Raw genomic sequence first — 19,509 nt, forward strand, 5'->3', positions numbered from 1 at the left:
CTTACATGTCTTCTGATTATATCAATGCAAACTATTTATATTATAATGTCAAAGTGACCATAGATCATACCAAGGCACTATCTGAAAACAAAACAAATAAAAAACTTGGGACTTAGAGTGGGACTGTATTGAACGTGACAGAATTGGTGCAGTAATCCATGACACAAAATAAACTGCACATATATAAAGTGTGCAGCTTGATGTTTTAACATGTATATATAGCAATGCAGCCATCAGCACAATCCAGATAATTCATATGTTCAACTCCTAAAAGTTTAATTGTGCCCCTTTATTACCTCACACCACCTTTCTCTCACTCTTCCCATTCCAGACCACCACTAAGCTGATTTGCAATATATATATTTTCATTTCCTACAATGTTATATAAATGCAATAATACAATAAATCAGCAGTTTGTCTGAATTTTTCATTCACCTTTTAATTTGACCTTGTACATTGACTTTGTACATGTACAAATACTCAATATTGTTTTCCTTATTCCTGATTCATGTTTAATTATAAGAATGCATCAATTTGTTTCTCAGTGAGTCTGATGATGTCAATTTCAGTTGTTTCCACTTTTTTATGACTAATTCGGCTGATATGAGCTTTCATTTAAAATTCACAACATGAACATATGCTTTTGTTTCTCTTGGGTAAATTATTAAAGTGAATTTATAGTATTAAATTGTAGATATCTACTTAAAGTATTAAGAAATTGCTAAGCTAGTCTCCAAAGTCACTGTGACGTTACTTATTTTCATCAGCAGTCTATGAATTTTCAGTTCCTCTGCAACTTCACGATATTTGGTGTGGTCAGCCTTTAAATACATTTGAAATGGCATCTCCCTGTGGTTTTAATTTGTATCTCCCTTTACTAATCATATTGAGAATAACTTCACATGCTTATTTATCATCGATACATATGTCTTTCTTGTCTAAATATTTTCCATGTTTCATTTGATCATTTGATTTATTATAAAGTTTTAAGGGCTTGTTATATATTCTTAATATATGTCAATTACCAGATAAGAATTTACAAATATTTACTTTATGTCTGTGGCTTGTCTTTACATTCTTTTAAAATTATCCTTTCTATAGCAGAATAATTATATTTCAATGATTTAAAGTAATCAACTTGTTATTTTTCAGTCTCTGCTTTTGGTGTTTTATTCAAGAAATCTTACTTTAAGTTAAAATCCCAGAAGTTATCTCAAAAGTTTACTTCTAAAAGTTTTATAGTTTGAGGGTGCATATTTAAGTTTCTGATTTACCTTGAGGTAGTTATAGATCAAAGTATTTTTGTTACTGTGGATGTCTAATCGTCCCAGCACAATTTATTGAAAAAATTATATTTTCCCCATTACTTTACACATTAGTTGAAGGTCAAATTTCATTAACACGTAGGCCAATTTCTGAATTATTTTATTATATTAATTTATTTGTCCATCTTTTTTTGGCAAGATCATAGTGCCTTTGTAATCACTTTTTTTTACCCCCTTCACCTCTTATAATCATTTCTGAAATCCTATAGTGTTTGATAAATTTGTTCTTATTTTTAAAAATTTGTCCTGGTTATTCTAGATTAAAAAAAACATTCTTGTAAATTTTAGAATTAACCTTTTAATTTCTATAGAAAAGTCTGCTGAGATTTTCATTGGAATTATATTGAATCTATGGATCATGTGGGTAGAAGTGACTTAACCATGTTACATTTTCTGATGCATTTATATAGATCCTTGAATTAATTTCTTCTTAGACATATTCTTAAATTTCAGTGTACAGGGTTCTCATATGTTTTTTAAGAGTTACCCATAAGTTGAAGATGGCAGAGTTAAACTTGCTGGTGTACACTCCCCCTTAGAAACAGCAAAGAAAAAAAAAGAGCAGAATGAACTTATTCAAAACTATGGAAGATGACTGAGATCAACAAACTCAATGGTTGTTATATCAGAGGGGCAAAATCTCCTAAAATGGGTCAAAGGAAATGGAAAATTTACCAATCTGGGCTTCCCCCATGCTCAGATACACATGGCAGTTTGTGTGACACACAATGGTGGCTCAGTAGCCTGTGCACTAACAATATACTACTCCTGGTTCTAATTGGTATCTGGTGGCAGCTGGGAATCTGATACACATTCTAGTGCAGGTCCCTGAGACCTGATTCATCCATGACAGTTGAGCAGCCACCATGCAATAAATTGTGGGTCCCTGAGTCCAGTTTATGCATAGCGGTGGGTTGGAGTCCCTGCACATTTCCAGGGCTGATATTTAGGAACTGATTACTGGTGCACATAAATGAATGTATTGGACGTCTTTGTATATTGACCCTAACTGACTATGTAGAAAAGTCTGTGTCCCTTAACCAACAATAGATCTATGTATAGGTCTGCATCATCCAACCCAGAAGGTGCCTGGGCCAGAAAAGCATCACAGAAAAGGGAAGCTGAGCTGAGGTGCCACAGAACAGACTTACTGCTGAAAACTGGAGTAAAAAAGTGAAAGTTTTGAGAGTGGAGCTGAGCTGACAGCAACTACAAAGAAGGAACCAATAAGAACAAAGAGCCCAGCACAGAACACGAGTAGAAGGAGGGAAGAAGACGATGTAAGAAGAAAAGGAAGAATTAGAAAATTCTAAATACTCCCGGATTGTCTGAGGATGAAACGTACGGTAATGGTGAAGCAATGCACTAGGGAGATTCATCAGTGAATTTTAAAAGGCAGAATAAAAAATCAACAGGCTAGAAGACAAAAGAATTGAAATCCGCCCATCTGAATGGCTGATATTAAGACAAAAGTAATGAAAAATTGAAAAATAAATAGTGTACCTGGCTTAAGGGTCTATCGGAACAAAATGAAGCAGAAAAATATACACTATGGGAGTCCCAGAAGAAGAGAATGGGAAAGTGATGAAAGAACATTTGAAGAAATATTTCAGAAAATATCTGAAAACTGAAGAAAGACATGAATATCCACATCCAAGAAGCCCAGCAAACTCCACAACCACAATAGAGCTACACCGAGATATACCTTAATCAAAATGTTCAGTGTAAAAGACAGAGAATTCTGAAAGGTGCAAAAGAGTAGCAACTTGTCACATACAGGAACCTTCAATGAAATTTGGCTGATTTCTCATAAGAATCCATGCAGATGAGGAAGCAGTGGTAAAACATATTTGAAGACTCAAAAGATAAAATTTCCAGCCAAGAGGTAGTGCAATGATGGCTCAGTGGGAGAATTCTTGTCTGCTATGCCAGAGGCCTGGGTTTGATTCCTGGAGCCTACCCATGAAAAATAAATAACCAGCCAAAAATTCTATACCCAGCAAAACTGTCTTCCAAAAATGAAAGAAAGTTTAAAATAGTCTCAGATAAACAAAAGCTGAAGAAGTTCATTATCATGAAACCAGCCTCAAAAGAAATGCTAAAGACAGTGTTTTCAGTTGAAAGTAAGGGCTTGTTGCTTGGAGCCATATAATTATCTGGTAGAAGTATCTATATTGGCAAATGAAAATTCCAGTATTATTGTATTTTTGGTATGTCACTCCAGTTTTTATTTCTTACAAGACTACAATACAATTGAGTAAGAATTAATTATATTTCTATGTTATGAGCATATAAATACACAAAAAGACAGCAAAGAAGGAAATGAAGGTAAAAATTTAATAAGATGTACAGGATACAAAGAAAATGGCTAAAATAAGCCATGCTTTATCAGTAATTATTCAAATATAAATGGTTAAAACTCTACAATTAAAAAAACAGTGTGGGGGGGGCGGTGCAATGGGGGCTCAGTGGCAAAATTCTCACCTGCCACGTTGGAGACCTGGGTTCGATTCCCGGTGCCTGCCTATGAAAAGAAAAATTAAAAAAAGACAGTGGGGAGGAGAGGGGTTCATGCTGGTGTGCTTGTTATGGCATAATCCCCTATGCTGGTGTACCTAGCAAACTGGGGAGAGAAATGTTATATCCCTTGGCCACATATTATCACCGGGGTTTCTGAACTCTCTTCTTTGCCAGCTCTGGGTCTTCTGGTTTGCCTGGTATTGGTGGGCTTCCTTTCAATACAGAGATGGAGTGAACTTGCCTGGGATGTCTTCTGTATTCTTGTAGATCCAGAAAAGCCACACTGGGTGCCTGCTTCTACTGTGTGTTGGGGTATGGCACTGTGCAATGGCACTGGGGTATGACACTATGACGTTCTTCCAGTCCTCAGGTCCATAACCAATTCACCCTCCCTTCCCTAGATTTAAGAGCTCTCTTTTTTATTGCCTCTTGCATTTTTTCCAGGGTTTATAGTTGTACTTAGTATGGAGACACAGGGAGAGATGAATCTATGCCATCTTGTCAGGCCCAGAAATCATTCTACTTTGTTTTGTTGTTGCCAGCATGGTTCTGTTTGTTTAAAAATTTGATTGCAGTTCCACATACATGCAATATGACAGTTCCCATTTTAGACTCTTCTGAGTAAACAATTCAGTGGTGTGAAGTATATTTGCAGTGTTGCATTAACATCATCACCATCTATTACCAAAACCTTTCCATTACCCCAAACAGAACATTGTTTTGATAAGCAATTCTGTGATAACTTGAGGTTGAGCAATTTTTCTGTTTGATAGCAATTTATATTGCATGCTTATTAATTGCTTTTTTTCAGTAATCATTCTTAATTGCCCCTTTAATTTGTATTATTTTAAAGTTTTGCAAATATATTTACATTTTTCCTGTTATATTCACTGCAAATAGCTCCTTAGGTAGTGTACTTTTTAAAAAAACATTCCTTATATTTGTCTTGATAAAATTTGGGGAATAATTGCATTTTTTAAAATTGATAGAACTGAACTAACTAATTCTATGATCTTAAAAGTGTTGTGAGTTTTTATTAATAGCAGACTCCATCAACCATGGTTTCAATTTTTCAGGTAAAGGAAAAGGAAACAGGACAGTAATGCCTTTTTTTGTTGCAAAGTGTTTTAGTGATTTGGGGGCAATTTTACTTATTGAGAATTAGGAATCTGGTTAATATCTGCATGGTCATTCAATCTTATCTCCAATTCTTAACCCATTTCCAGTCCATAGGAGGCGCTGAATAAGTATTTATTAAATCAATTAAAAAGTGGTTTGAATACTATGTTTGCCTTTGTGTGGATTTCATGATCTCTCATATTGCTAAATGTAGGCCATAAACACAGAAAGATCTTAACAGGTGTGAATTAAGGATAATGCATTTATATTCCTGCACTGTTAGGTAACTTATTCCCTCTACATTCCTGGGAACTAGAGAAAAAGTGGGAGCTGAAAATGGCAACTACTCACTTTATGATTTTTATAATAATGTATAAATTTCTGTAAACGTCGTGATAATGGTATCCTTCTATTATTTTTAGGTTCAGGTTCTTCGGAATGCTGGTGAAGAAGTGACCCTAACAGTGTCATTTTTAAAACGAGCACCTGCTTTCCTCAAACTCCCATTGAATGAAGACTGTGCATGTAAGCATTTATGAAGAGTGAATAAAGTCCTCACAATATCAATTTTCCTTTCTAAACCATTATTTTCTGACAGCAACTATTAATTATTTTTAACTTTTGGATTTTTTGCCTGAATATAAACATTTTTATATCACAAATTTTTCTATTAGCCCCTTTTAAAAGAAAAGAGATGCTGTATATAAGTCAGAATGCATTCACTACATTTAAAGTGATTTCCAGACTTAAGATAAGAATACTATTATTCATTTTAAAAATTGTATCAGATCAAACAGATGCAGTCTTAACCTATATAAAATCCATTCTTAATATTTAGTGAATATTGTGGATGACAGAAAATTACCCTACTCTTTTTTCTCTACTGGACTTCTTATAAAAGATTGATACTTTAGTTGCTCTATGAGACTAGGACTATTGCAGGAAGCACTCACCTAAGTGGGAATGTAATAATTTGCAAAAGAGCCACTTAATAAATGCCTGCATTAATTTTGTGACACTTTTCTTTGAAACAAAATGTACAATCTAGCCAATAATTTTGCTAAAACAAATGGAAGGTATTGGATTCTTAACTGAGGCACGTTATACTCATTGCAATGCAAATATCTTAAACTTTCAGTTAGGTCAGTTTTGACGAGTCCATAGTTGCTTATTACACATTCCTATAAAGTAAAGGACAGTGTTTTTGTGCCTCCTCCCAGTAAATTGCAACCCCAGAAAGAAACATTCATTTAATGTCTATGATCACAAATTACTTCTAGAACTTTATATAATGGAGCCACACTGTATTTACTTTTTCATGTCTGTCTTCTTTCATTTTGCACAATGTGTTTGAGATTTACCTCTGTTACATATGCCAGTGGTTTGCATTTATATTATTATATTTTATTCTATTATATGAATATATCACAGTTGTGTCAACTAACTTGCTGATAGATGCCTGAGTTGTTTCCAGTATTTTGTTCTTAAGAACAATGCTATCATAAACAATCTTATACAAAGTTTTTTGTATCATATGTTTACTTCATTGCAATAATACATAATAGAAGAATTGCAGAGCCACAAGGGATATGTATAAATAACTTATTAATAAACCTTAGCACATTTTCAAAATGGGCATATTTTAAACCACACCAGCAGTTATAAGAGTTCTGGTTGCTACATATTCTTTCCGATATTTGACATTCAAGGTTCATCTTTTCAGCCATTCTATTAAGTAGGTAATGGTATTTTATTGTAGTTTTAATTTCTACTTCCATGATGACTAATGCTACTAAACAGTTTTAAATTTGCATGCGGGGCATTTAAAACCTATTTTTAATTAAAAAATATTAAATCAATATTTGAATTAATTAATTTATTTATAAATAAATTTAAATAAAATATTAAATTATATTTTAAATATTGTAAATATTTTCAATTTCAACAAAGTCCAATTCACTATTTTTCTTATTGTATATGGTTATGGCAGACACATGCACCCAGATTATATATTTCCATTTATTCCAGCATCATTTTTGGATTTTTCTTTTCCTATTGAATTGTGCTGATACCCGGTCAAATTTTATTTTGAACATGCATGATTGTTCTATTTCTAGCATTTTCTAGCATTTTCTTCTATCTAATTTTTTTATATGCATATTCTTTCACCAAAACCGCAGTGATTGCTGTAGCATTAGAATAGATTTTGAAGTCAGCTAAGCATGACAGGTTCTCTAATTTTGTTTTTTCCAAGATTGGTGATTCTACATCCTTCATATTACTTTTGTGTTAGAAATGTAGATTTTAAATGTGAAATCATTCAAGAATAGAGAAATTTTATCTTCACAAGGTTATGTCCCTTAATCAATGAACAGGGTATAATTCTCCAATTTTATCTCTATTTTTTCTCAGCAATATTTTAGTGTTTTCAGTATGGAATTCTTGCACAACTTTGATTACATTTATTTGTAAGAATGTTTTATTTTACTGCTAATGGTATCTTTAAATTTTGTTGTCCAATTTTCTAATGATAGCACATAGAAATACAAGTTATTTTTGTATGTTGATATGTTCTGCTTATTTTCTTATTAATAATGTAGAGATTGGTATATTTAAAAAACTTTCTGAATACACAATTACATAATCTTTAAATAAATACAATTTGTTCTTTCTTTCCAATCTTTCTTTTATTATTTTTTTTATTTCATGACCACCAGTAAACTGCTGTATAAATGTTGCGAACAAATATCATTGTCTTTTCCTGATAAAAGGGCAAAAATGCCTAGTCTTTACTGTTATGTATGAAATTGGCTGTAGGTGTTCACTGATGCCTATTATAAGGTTGAGGAATATCCTTCTATTCCTAGATTACTGAGCTTTTTTTTTTTAATAACATGAAGAATTAATGTTGAATTGTGTCAAAATTTTTTTCTACTTCCATTGGTAAGTTTTTTTTCTACTTTTTGGTCTGCTAATACGGTGACATTTTATTGCTTTTTCAATGTCAAACAAGACTTGCATTTCTAAGATAAATTCCAGTAACTCATAAAGTATTGCATTTTTATATTTTATTGTAATCCATCTTCTAATATTTGATTACGAATTTTTTTCTCTGTATTCAGGAGGGATATTTATCTGTACTTCGTTTTTGTACTATTTTAGCAGAATTTTGGTATCAAGGCAGCTCCTCTATTTCAAGAAAGAGTTTATTCTTTCTTACTGAATAAATGCACTAAAAGGCATTCTGAGCCTAGAATCATAATTGTGGGTAGCTGCATTATATTTGGAGGTGATTGAATCTCTTTGTGAATATAAGATTCTTTGGATATTCTTTTTCTTTTGTGTCTGTTTGGTAGGATATTTTTCAAATATTAATTTATATCAATGAAGTTCACATAAAATTTTTCATCTTTAGCTTTCATTATTTCTTTCAATAACTGTGTTTTTGTAGTGTCCCCTCCCTTTCATGTCTGTTACCGGTAATATGTATTTTCTCTCTCTTTTTCTGGATCCTTCTTGCTATGCATTCATCTGTTTTAGCAATCTTTCTAAAAGGATTGGTTTTGGTTAATTTTTCTCTATTATTTTATGGCTTATATTTGTTGATTTCCACTTTTACTTTTAAATACTTCTGTCTTCAGTTTATTTTGGTTCAAGTTTCTCTTCCATTTCTAATTCTTAAGACTGAAGCTAATGAGTTTATGTCTGTCTTTTTTCTATTGTACACATTCAAATGTTTACATTTCAATCAAAAAGAACACTTTAGATACATCTCTCAGAATTTTTTAGATTGTTTTCATTAATATTGAGTTCAAAAGTTCAATAAATTTTAAAATAATAAGTACGCATATTTAAAATACTGTCTCAAAGAGACAAATGCAGGTGAACTTTAAAAGAAAAGATAGCAAAATACAAAAATAAAAACTTGTGAAATTCTTTAGGTCTAAAAAGTGAAAAAATGCATCCAGGCTAGCATAGCAAGAAAGTTTACAATCTCCTTCTTAGCACATTGAAATACATAGGAGATTGAAATGATAAAGACCAGATCATAATCACTTATTTTCTGAGTGAGCACATGGATTAATAATTAGATTGTTATTTCTGACCTATGATGTTTAAATTTAAACATAATATCTCAAGTAAAAATTGGGAGTCAATTACCTTAGTACCTCATGTTTGCAGCATCACCAAAAGTAATGCCTTTTAAAAAGTGATGAATCAGGGTGCAGAGGTGATTCAGTGGTAGAATGCATGCCTTCCATGCGGGAGACCCAGTTTCAATTCCCAGACCATGCACCCTCCCACCCTCGGCAAAAAAGCAAAAATCAGAAATCAAGAAAGGTAAACTAGATTCTAAAATGTACTAAACTGTGCAATCTTGGTAAATCAAAATATTAAAGACACACAGTTCTTACCTTTAAAAGGAAACGTTAACTGTTTTTTTCGGAGAATCCAGTATGGAGTCGTACCATTGCTATTGCAAAAAATTAGATGGCTTCCATGATGTTATTTCCAATTATGGTATATGCCAACAGCACTTATAAAGACAGAGCACTTGAAAACATTTCTCTTGTAGTGGAATATTATGGTTCCTAAACATGAGATTTGCCTGTAAGTTGAAAACTGACATTAAACGAAAATTTGCAGACAAACCAACCCTGTATTATTAAGAGTATTGCTTAGAAATATGAGTCGCGTTGTTTATTGAAACAAAATAATGCTTTTGATACGGTTGTATCTTTTCCTAAGTAAAGGCTTAATGATTCTGAACTCAAAGATAAATATCTGTGGGTCTCTCAGTAACTTCAACTGATTCAGCTTACTTACAACTGTCGGCATCTTTAGACCCTGATTTACCTGATCTCACTGGGTATATCCAATGGAATTTCCTGGCTCTGCTTTTTGTAGGTGCACCCAGCGACCAGAGCAGCGGTACCTCCTCTCCTCTGTGCGACAGTGGCCTGCATCTCAACTATCACCCCGCCAACACAGTAAGGGGCCCAGGCGTGATTCAGATCAATGGGGCGATGACATAAAGAAAACCCAAGGAGAAGGATGGTTTGACAGTTCGCAAAAATCGTTACTGAACCTGACTCAATTCATAGATTGGAAATCCTGGATTGCATTATCATTTAATCATTGTGATAAGCCAGGAAAGAAAAAAATAAGCAATTCAGTAATTTCTTTCTTTATGTCATTTTCCTCCTTTAGGTCTGTTTTAAGCTGTTTGTAGATTCTAAAGATAGGTACTATATCTTACAATTATTTCATACCATTCCGTGTCATATAAAATGCTATACTTTGAGTGCTTTTCCATAAATTTGAACCATTTTTCTTTTGAAAGAATTTTGTTGAAAGTAATTATTTAATTTACCAATAGTTAGTATGCCTTGGCAACCACTTTGCATACCAGGAAGGAATTAATAAAAGCAAGCAAATCTAAAACATCTCATGTTTAAAACTAATACTAAAAAAAGAATGTATACTATACAGTGCATTTAGTGATTAAATAAACTGACATTTTTCTTCTGTCAAATTTAATTTTGACATTTAATAAAATGTTGCTTTGGAACTTGTAGCTAGGAATAAACTTTCTTTTACTTCTATACAAATTTTTGAAAATCCTAAATAAGTGTTATTTCAACCTTCAAAATATTTACACATTTTAGTGACAATGGGATTCTGTATGGTTGTATGTAGGTCTGAAAAGTATCCCCTGTGCTTACAAATTTTAAGAGTAAACGAGCTGACTTCAAGCTAAAAAGAATTTTTCCATTTCACGTATTTATTAGGCTCTATAAAGCATATAACTTTTTCTTCTGACATGTATGATTCATCTTTCATTTGAAATTCTTGACCTAATTGTGGCATTTTACTTCAAAGGATTCAATTCGAACATCTTGAAACCTGAGTGATCTTTAGCTGGACTCTGATTGCACCACATTACTCCCAAGTTCCTTACTGGCCCAAGCCTTTCCAGCTCAGAAAAAGGAACATTTCACAAGATCAAGGACTGTCAATACAAATTTAAGGATATTTTCCAAAACTCATCACATTTGGTATATTCCATCTGCTTTCCTTTTTATTTTTGTTGCCAGAGAAAGAATTGTCATGCAATGGATAATATTTAAAACATTGATCAGATGTTGGCAAGATTTAAGTGAACCAAAACACTGAAATCCTAACGAGGAAATGAATATGTATCAGGATTATCACAGATTAAGAGTAAAATAATATTTAAACAGTTGTTCATTCATATGTACTCCACTTTATTTCCTCTTAAAGTATATGCTAATCTATCTAGTTTTTTAAAGAAACTCATGCCAAATTACAATTAAAATGAGTTCAATAAAAAAAAAGCCTAATTTCATTTAAATATTTTCTTCTTCACATTTAAACATAGATGAAATGCTTAACTGCATTAATCAAAAAGTTGAAATCCTTACCTGAACAAAGATAAGTCCTGAAACAACAATATATTTTAGAATTTGTAAATGGAGCCGATCAGGACACATTTTAAGAGCCTTGAAATTAATTTCTCAATTATTGGAATTCCAATTGGTTAGGATATATAATATATATGTATAAGTATATGTATATGTATATATATATATATATAAATTTTAAATTCACCAGATTCTGTAACTCAAATGATACATATTTTAGCATTTAGAATTATATAGCATTATCATGCAACTGGTTTGACTATCTTCTTAAGTAATGTTATTGATCCTAATTATTACAAAATGTTAATAACAGCATGACTTATTTCTCTCCTATATAAGTGGCTCGATTCTAGCCTTTGGTTTGGAAGGCTTCCTGACTGAAAAATTTGCAAAATGTGTTTGTGTCGGTCCAAACATGAATGGAGGTAGTAGAGCCAGTTTCCCATTTACACTGTACACATAGTGGGCCATTCTGTGCTGCTCTCAGCTCCTTTCTGAATTCCACAGACTCTTACAGTCTTGAACCAAACGTTTTACATCTTTTTGGCAATTGCATTGCTCACCGTCTCCATCCCACCTCCCTCCACTCCCACTGGAGATGCCCCCGTATTTGACCTGTGCATTGCCCCAGGCTTCTGTGGCTCACAGCTCAACTCCTTGTAAAGAGCCTCTGCTTGGGAGCCAGGCTCACCACCCCTACCTTGGGCATGGCCACAGCTGAGGTTTCTATATATACAAGGCAGTCTCCTTGCCTAATGGTAGGAAACTCTGTGAGTGGTTCTCTGGTCAGGCTCAGAGGACAGACTGAAGCCTTTCTTCACTGGAAATCCCATCTTTGTCCCTGTTCTCCTGCCACATCCTGCTTCCCTTGGTCTTTACTGATTCTTCCTGAGGACTTGTCCTCCACAATTAACTCATCTGAGACTCCCCAACCCAGCTATGCTTCCGGGACAGGGAGAATAGCTACTCTAGTTCAGAGAGGGAGACAGCTGTTTAATTTTTTTTTTTCAAATTCTCACCCCATATCCTTAGACCTCTCTATAATAATGAGAAATAGTGAATTCAGAGTGAAAGATCTGATGGTAAGGAATTCATTTTTCTCTTGTTTTATTTTGTTTTAACTTATTCCATTTGACACACTCATACAAAGATCTGTGGTATTAATGAGTTGTGGCTCTATCTGATTGACATAATATTCTCCTTTAGACAGTTACTGATAGAACCCAAAAAAGAGAAGAACACTAATCTGTAATCTACAGAATGACTGTTCCAAAATACCTAATTTTTTAAAATTCAAAATCCAAGTGTCATAATTTTTTTCTTGCCAGAATTATTATTATACCTTTTCATTCTTAAGGGAAACATTTCCCATCTTTGACATTAGTACTGTACTTTCTTTTGACGTTAGTGAAGATATGCAACTGTAAATAAAGTAAAGATATTCGCCATGTTTCTTTAGAATTTAAGAATTAAGGTTTATGTAAATTCAAATGAAGTATATTAAAAATTAAGAACATACCTTCATAATACATTTCAATTAAATGAACATTTACTGAGAACCTAGTCTATGGAAAGCATTCTTCTATGTTATTCAGAACAGAAGGAATGGGGTTCCTGACTCAAGAAGTTTAAAATCAAGATCCATAGAAAAAGCACAAAGTTAACTAATATAAGGAAGAAAAATAACAATAGACAAGACTATTCTTATAGCAGAGACAGGAATGCTAGAAACTTTGAAGACCTGATTTCATTCAATTCAATAAAAGTTGACAGATGTCATACCAAGTACGCACTCTGTTGTATGTGTAAAACAAATGAACTTTTGTGAGAATATTAATCTGCAATCCCGATATACTCATATGAATTATTATAGTTCAAGCTAACGAGTGCTTCTCTTCCATCTCCTGAAAAGACTTTGATGAGGTAGAGGGCGTCTCCACTCATAGATTTCACTCACTAGGAGAGAAAAAGGCATCTTTTCTTCTGATGCATCACCAAATAATAGTGGACATTGGTACTTAGAAGGAAGGGGTGTCCTGACTCATATTTCCCAAAGAAATGTTCACATCATATGCTTGCTTCAGCTTCCTGAACCGAAACATTTGATACTCTTATGAGCCTCAATCCTTAATTCTATGTATACCTAAGAGACCCAGTTTTTAATTTCCATGCTTTAAATATTCTCTTAAGCAATTTTTGAGTTAGTGCGATTTTAGTGTTCTGAACCATCTTTAATATATCTTAGGGTATCACTATAAGTATAAGGGATAATGATGCCTTGTAATATATAAAGAACACTTTATCATCTTATCTAAAAATATAATATAGTCCTTCTAAGAACTAGAATTGACCAATTTTAGTATATAAAACAATCACCTGTTCTGTCAGCCATAATACAGAGTCTTAAAGTACAGCCCAGACCCACTGAATCTCTTTCCAGTTTTGGTGAAGAAAAGGAATTTGCTTCATTCTCACCAAGTGACTGATTTTAATCATTAGCTAACTAGATTTGGAGGAATATTTTTCTAAAATCTGTAACCTAAAGGAACACTTTATATCAAGTCTTAACAAAATCTGGATCCACATTTTGGCCAGCATACAATTTTATTAAGATGAATATTTATGAAGCTTTTTGTGGAAATAAAACTTGTAAATGTTAATCTGTGGGAAAAGATACTATTTAAATTAAAGAGCATGTAAATTTGGATTTTCCATTAACGTTGTTAATATTATAGGAAATAAAATTCTTGGCATTGAAGAATAAGTCTCATTAGTTCTCAAAAACACAAAATTCATTGTGTTGTTTTATCATCTAATATACAATACAAAATAACTCTGAGACTACTTTTTTTGGTAAAGAAAAAGCAAATCTATATTCTCTTTTTATAATTAAAATAAATAAGGATAAATCATCTTCAAAGGACATGAAGCATTAAACTATAAATAACAAGTCTATAAAATAAAATATCTTGACCTTGATTATTACAATAACGGATGTGACATCTCATATTTCTTATAAGGCTGAAACATAAAATAAAGTGACGTATTTACAACTTTGATACATTAAATGTATTCAGTCATGATGCTACAGTAAAGTCATGGCAAAGACCATATATATTTTCATATCTGCAAATCTACGAAGTCTATAAAATATAGTTTATAATGCTTATATTCACCTATTGGTGATTACCATTTTCAAATAATGCAATTTATTAGTTGCCCTCAATATTTCATTGCCTGTATCTTTTATATTCTTTCACGTTTTCTGTCACTTATGTTTGTAAAGCACAAAAAGTAAGGGAAATTGGGCGGGCCATGATGGTGCATTGGCAGAGTTCTAGCCAGCTGTGCCAGAGACCTGGGTGCCTGCCCATGTCCCGGTGCCTGCCCATGCTAAAAAAAAAAAAAAAGTTAAAAAAAATGTAAGGGAAATTATTATTGCATTTTTGGAAAGATTGGGAAACCATCTTTAAATAATTTGTCTAAAGTTACATAGCAAAAGTGTGAAATATCCAGCCAAAAGATCTGAATTATTCTTTCCATTGTTTGACCCCTGATTGTGAGTATCAAATGCTGCATTTTGATATAAGTTTGGAGTCTGGAAAAAAATGATCAAGGTTTCAGTAAATCTTGGCTTTGGCATTTACAGACTGGATGTCAGATCAATTATTTACTGTAGAACATCTTAGTGCTTTGCTGTGGGCACCGTGTCCTACGAGAGAGTTTCAAATGTATGCAGATAAAAGCTTAGTCATACGGCAGCATGGTAGGAACTAAGCTCATGTAATCTCTGTGATTACCTCTGGGCTACACACAGAAACTGCTCTGTTTATTCTCGACTGCTCCCCAGATATTAATTCTTGATGGGCCCCACTGACCAAAAGTTGGGGAAGCAATACTTCGATGCTTCTTAAAATCCCTTAGGTTTCCCCCTCTATAAATTGAACATAGAATAACCTTTTCTTTCAAAGATATTGCAAGGGGTTTAGGTAATGCATGTTAAGCACTTAGCATGTAGTAACTATAGATGGTATACTATAGTAACTATGATTACTATTAGTAGATATAGAAGTAGTATTAATAAATAGTTAAATGAACTAAACCTTATTTCCATTTTTGTCACTTATCAGTTCTTTGCAGTTTTGCCTCATCTTTCCCACTTCTGAATTCTTACAGTTCTGCTACATTATTATTCTTTTCCCCCTTCTCCCCACCCCAGTTTTTCATGTTTTCACTAGCATTCTTAATCGCAATGATTTCTTCCTCGCCTTTTATAGAATTCCATTAATCAAGAAGTTAACAATTAGGATTTTAGTATCAATGACTTTTAACCATTTCAGGAAAAAAGGATATTCCCAAAATGAAAAGGATTTGTGACACAGAAACTCAGTACACAGAAGAAAAATTAAAATAATAATAATAATAATAATAATAAAACAATTCTGATTGTCTACATTCTTTCCAGGACACATTGTCTTGTTCTTCGTGGCCAACCTCACCGGGCCTGAGATGGGAAAAGCGATGGTGTGACCTCAGACTTATCCCCCTGCTCCACTCACGCTTCTCTCAGTACCTTCCTGGGACAGATTTAAGTCGGTGAGTAAATAAATGCTCATGAGTTCAGATCCTTTCCTGATTGCAAAATAAACTCGTATTCAAGCTTTTACATAATGCATCTTACATGAGTTTCTATTTTCAATAACTTACTGATAGTAGAGAAAAGAGTTACAAAAAAATAACATCATGTTGTGTAATAATCTTAAATCAGGAGACAAAAATAATGAAACACATTAAGGCACCGACTACTCCTAACTAATCGTAGTGCATTTAATGTCTTCAGTAGATATAATATATTAGGTTTTTATATTTCTTTTTTGTGTTGGTTTTAATGAGCTACCTTTTTCATATAATTGGTCATAAAATTTCCATATTATCATTTTTAGTAAGTATAGGATCACTAGTGATGGCCTTATTTTTGAAATGTGTTATTCACTTTTCATCTTGATAAGCTTTGATAGGGGGTTGCCAGCATTATTGCTTTTTTACAAATGCTTAGTTTTTACCTTTGGTGGTTCTCTGTATTCTATGCATGTATTTATTCCATTCGTTTCTGCTCTAATCTTGATTTCCTTCATTCTTTAAATCATTTGGTCTGATGTTTTGTCTTACAGTTTCTTGAGATGAAAATTCTAGGGAATAGGAAATTTTTCTATAAGGTACCATACAGCAAATAGTTTAGGATTTACAGACCATATTGCCTTTGTCAAACTAGTCACTCCGCAATTGTAGCATGAAAACAACCCTAAACAATATAAAATCAATGGGCATTTCTCTCTTCTAACAAAACTTTATAGACAAAATCATGTGATGGCCTCAATTTGACATATAGACTGTAGATTGCCAGCCCCAGGTTTAAACTGCTGCTACTCACGTCATTTTCTATGCTATTTTGTCATATCTATATATTTCCGTTAAATTCTGCTTTTAGCTACAGCCACAATTTTTAGGATTAATTCTTAATTTATTTATTCTATCACTTTTTAGTAAGTTTTTACTTTAAGAATACATAAGTTTTCACAATCTCCTGGAATTAACATTTACCAATTTGAGTGAAGATTTATTTCCATTTAGGTCCCATTTTTTCTAAGTACATATGTCATCTAATACAATGAGTACCACATCACATGATATTGTAATTTATTTGACCATCAAAAATAATCTTACAAAGTCATGAGAAGAAGGATAATCTATTATAATTACTATGAATTTTACCTATTCTAATGTTCATTTTCTTTTTTGAAACCCCAAGCCCTCTCTTACAATTCTCAATTAGAGGACTTTGTTTAACTATTCTTCAAAGGCAGCTTTACTAGTCACGAATACTCTTACTTTTCCTTTTTGGAGAATGTCTTTATTTCACTTTCATTCCTGATATAGAACAAACAGTTGATAGATCTTTTATTTCTAAAATATGTTTGGGCACTTCCTTCTGGTCTCCATCTACTTCCTTGTAGTTCCCATTGTTTTATATTTTAAAATTTGCTGTTCTTCAAATTTGCATTCTCCTATAAATAATATGCTGTTTACATCTGGCTGTTTTCAAGATTTTTCCTTCCATACTCTCTTCCACAGTAGCTGGACAGTTTTATATGCCCACCAGCAATGAGTGAGTGTTCCTATTTCACCACTAGTAGTTTCTGTTTTTAAAATAATGGCCATTCTAGTAGGTGCGAAATGATATCTCATTGTGGCTTTAATTTGCATTTCCCTAATATATAGTGATGTTGGCATCTTTTCACATGCTTTTTAGCCATTTGTATCTCCTCTTTGAAATGATGTCTATTAACGTTTTTGCCCATTTTCAAACTGGGTTGTTTGCATCTCTATTGTGGAGTTGTAAGATTTCTTTATATGCTGTGTGTATTAAATACTTAAAAGATATGTGGTTTCCACATATTTTTTTCCTTTTGAGGAGCCTGCTTTTTCACTTTCTTGACAAAATCCTTTGATGTGCAAAATTTTTAATTTTGAGGAAATCCCGTTTATCCATATTTTATTTAATTGCTTGTACTTTGGTTGTAAAGTCCAAGAAACTGTTGCTTAATACAAGATTTTGAAAATGCTTTATTGCATTTTTTTCTAGGAGTTTTAAAGTTCTGATTCTTTAATTTGGGTCTTTGATCTATGTTGAGTTAATTTTTGTATAAGTTGAGAGATAAGGGTTCTCTTTCATTCTTTTGTATGTGGATGTCCAGTTCTCCTGGGACCATCTGTGGAAGAGACTATTCTGTGCCAGTTGAGATGACTTAGCAGTCTTGTGAAATATCAACTGGCCATATGTGGAAAGATCTGTTTCTTCACTCTCAATTCAATTCCATTGATCAATATATCTATCTTTATGTCAATATCATCATCTTATTTCCACCACCATAGCTTTGTAATATGCTTAAAATGAGGATATGTGAGTCCTCATTTTCAAGATATTTTTGGCTACTCAGGGCTCCTTATGCTTCCAAATGAATTTGATATTTTGCTTTTCCGTTTTTGCAAAATATGCTGTTGAAATATTGGTTAGGATTGTGTTGAATCTGTAACTTAAACCACAGAAATAAAGAAAGGACCAACAGAGGATACTGTGAACAACTTTATGCCAAAAGATCCGACAAATCAGATGAAATGGGACAAATCCCTAGAAAGACACAAATAGTCTACACCAACTCTTGAAAAAATAAAAGAATCAACAGATCAATTGCAGGTAAACAGAATTAGTTATTCATTAAAAAAAAAAAAAAAAAGGCCAGGACCAGATGGCTTCACAGGTGAGTTCTTTCAATCATTCCAAGAAGAGCTAATATGAGTCCTTCTCAAACTCTTCCAAGAAATTGAAGAGTATGGAACACAATCCATCTCGTTTTCTGAACCCAAGATCATCCTCATACCAATGCAAGATGAAGATGTTAAAATAAAAGATATTACAGACCAATACTTTATGAATACAGATCTAAAATCCTCAACAAAATACTTGTGAAGTGAATCCAACAACACATTAAAAAATTATACACTATGAACACTGTGATCAAGTGGTTTTCATCGGGGCATGCAAAAGTTGTTCAACAGAAGAAAATCAGTGTAATACATCACATTAACAAATTTATGGGGTAAAATTACATGACCATCTCAATTGATACAGAAAAAGCATTTGACAAAATCCCACATCCTTTCTTGAGGAAAACTCTTTGAGAGATAGAAATAGGAAGAAACTTCTGTAACATGATAAATGGCATATATTAAAAATCCACAGCCTACATTATACACAAAGATGAATGGCTGAAAGTTTTCCTACTGAGATTTGAGAACAAAACAGGGATGCCCACTGTCACCATTGTTAGTCAACATAATGCTAGAAATCTTAGCCAGAGCAATTAGAAAAGTAAAAGTAATCAAAGACATGCAAATTGGAAAGGAAGAAGTAAAATTTTCACTGCTTGCAGATGACATGATCCTATACATAAAAACGCCCCAAAAATCTACAACAAAGCTACTAGTGCTAAGAAAAAAAAATGAATTCATCAAAGTGGCAGGAAGACCTAAATAAATGA

General features: G+C 32.9%; 1 protein-coding gene across 1 annotated transcript in view; it reads left to right on the forward strand.

The window, feature by feature from the left end:
• SNTG1 (syntrophin gamma 1) overlaps positions 1–19,509 on the forward strand; it is a 339,457-nt gene that overhangs the window by 98,924 nt on the left and 221,024 nt on the right. The window contains exons 7-9 of the mRNA XM_077163302.1: positions 5,387–5,489; positions 9,873–9,955; positions 15,876–16,006. Of these exons, the coding sequence (XP_077019417.1) occupies positions 5,387–5,489; positions 9,873–9,955; positions 15,876–16,006 (317 nt within the window). The remainder of the gene's footprint in view (positions 1–5,386; positions 5,490–9,872; positions 9,956–15,875; positions 16,007–19,509) is intronic.

The sequence above is a fragment of the Tamandua tetradactyla genome, chromosome 6, assembly GCF_023851605.1.
Source record: "Tamandua tetradactyla isolate mTamTet1 chromosome 6, mTamTet1.pri, whole genome shotgun sequence".
In the NCBI taxonomy this organism is placed as follows: Eukaryota; Metazoa; Chordata; class Mammalia; order Pilosa; family Myrmecophagidae; genus Tamandua; species Tamandua tetradactyla.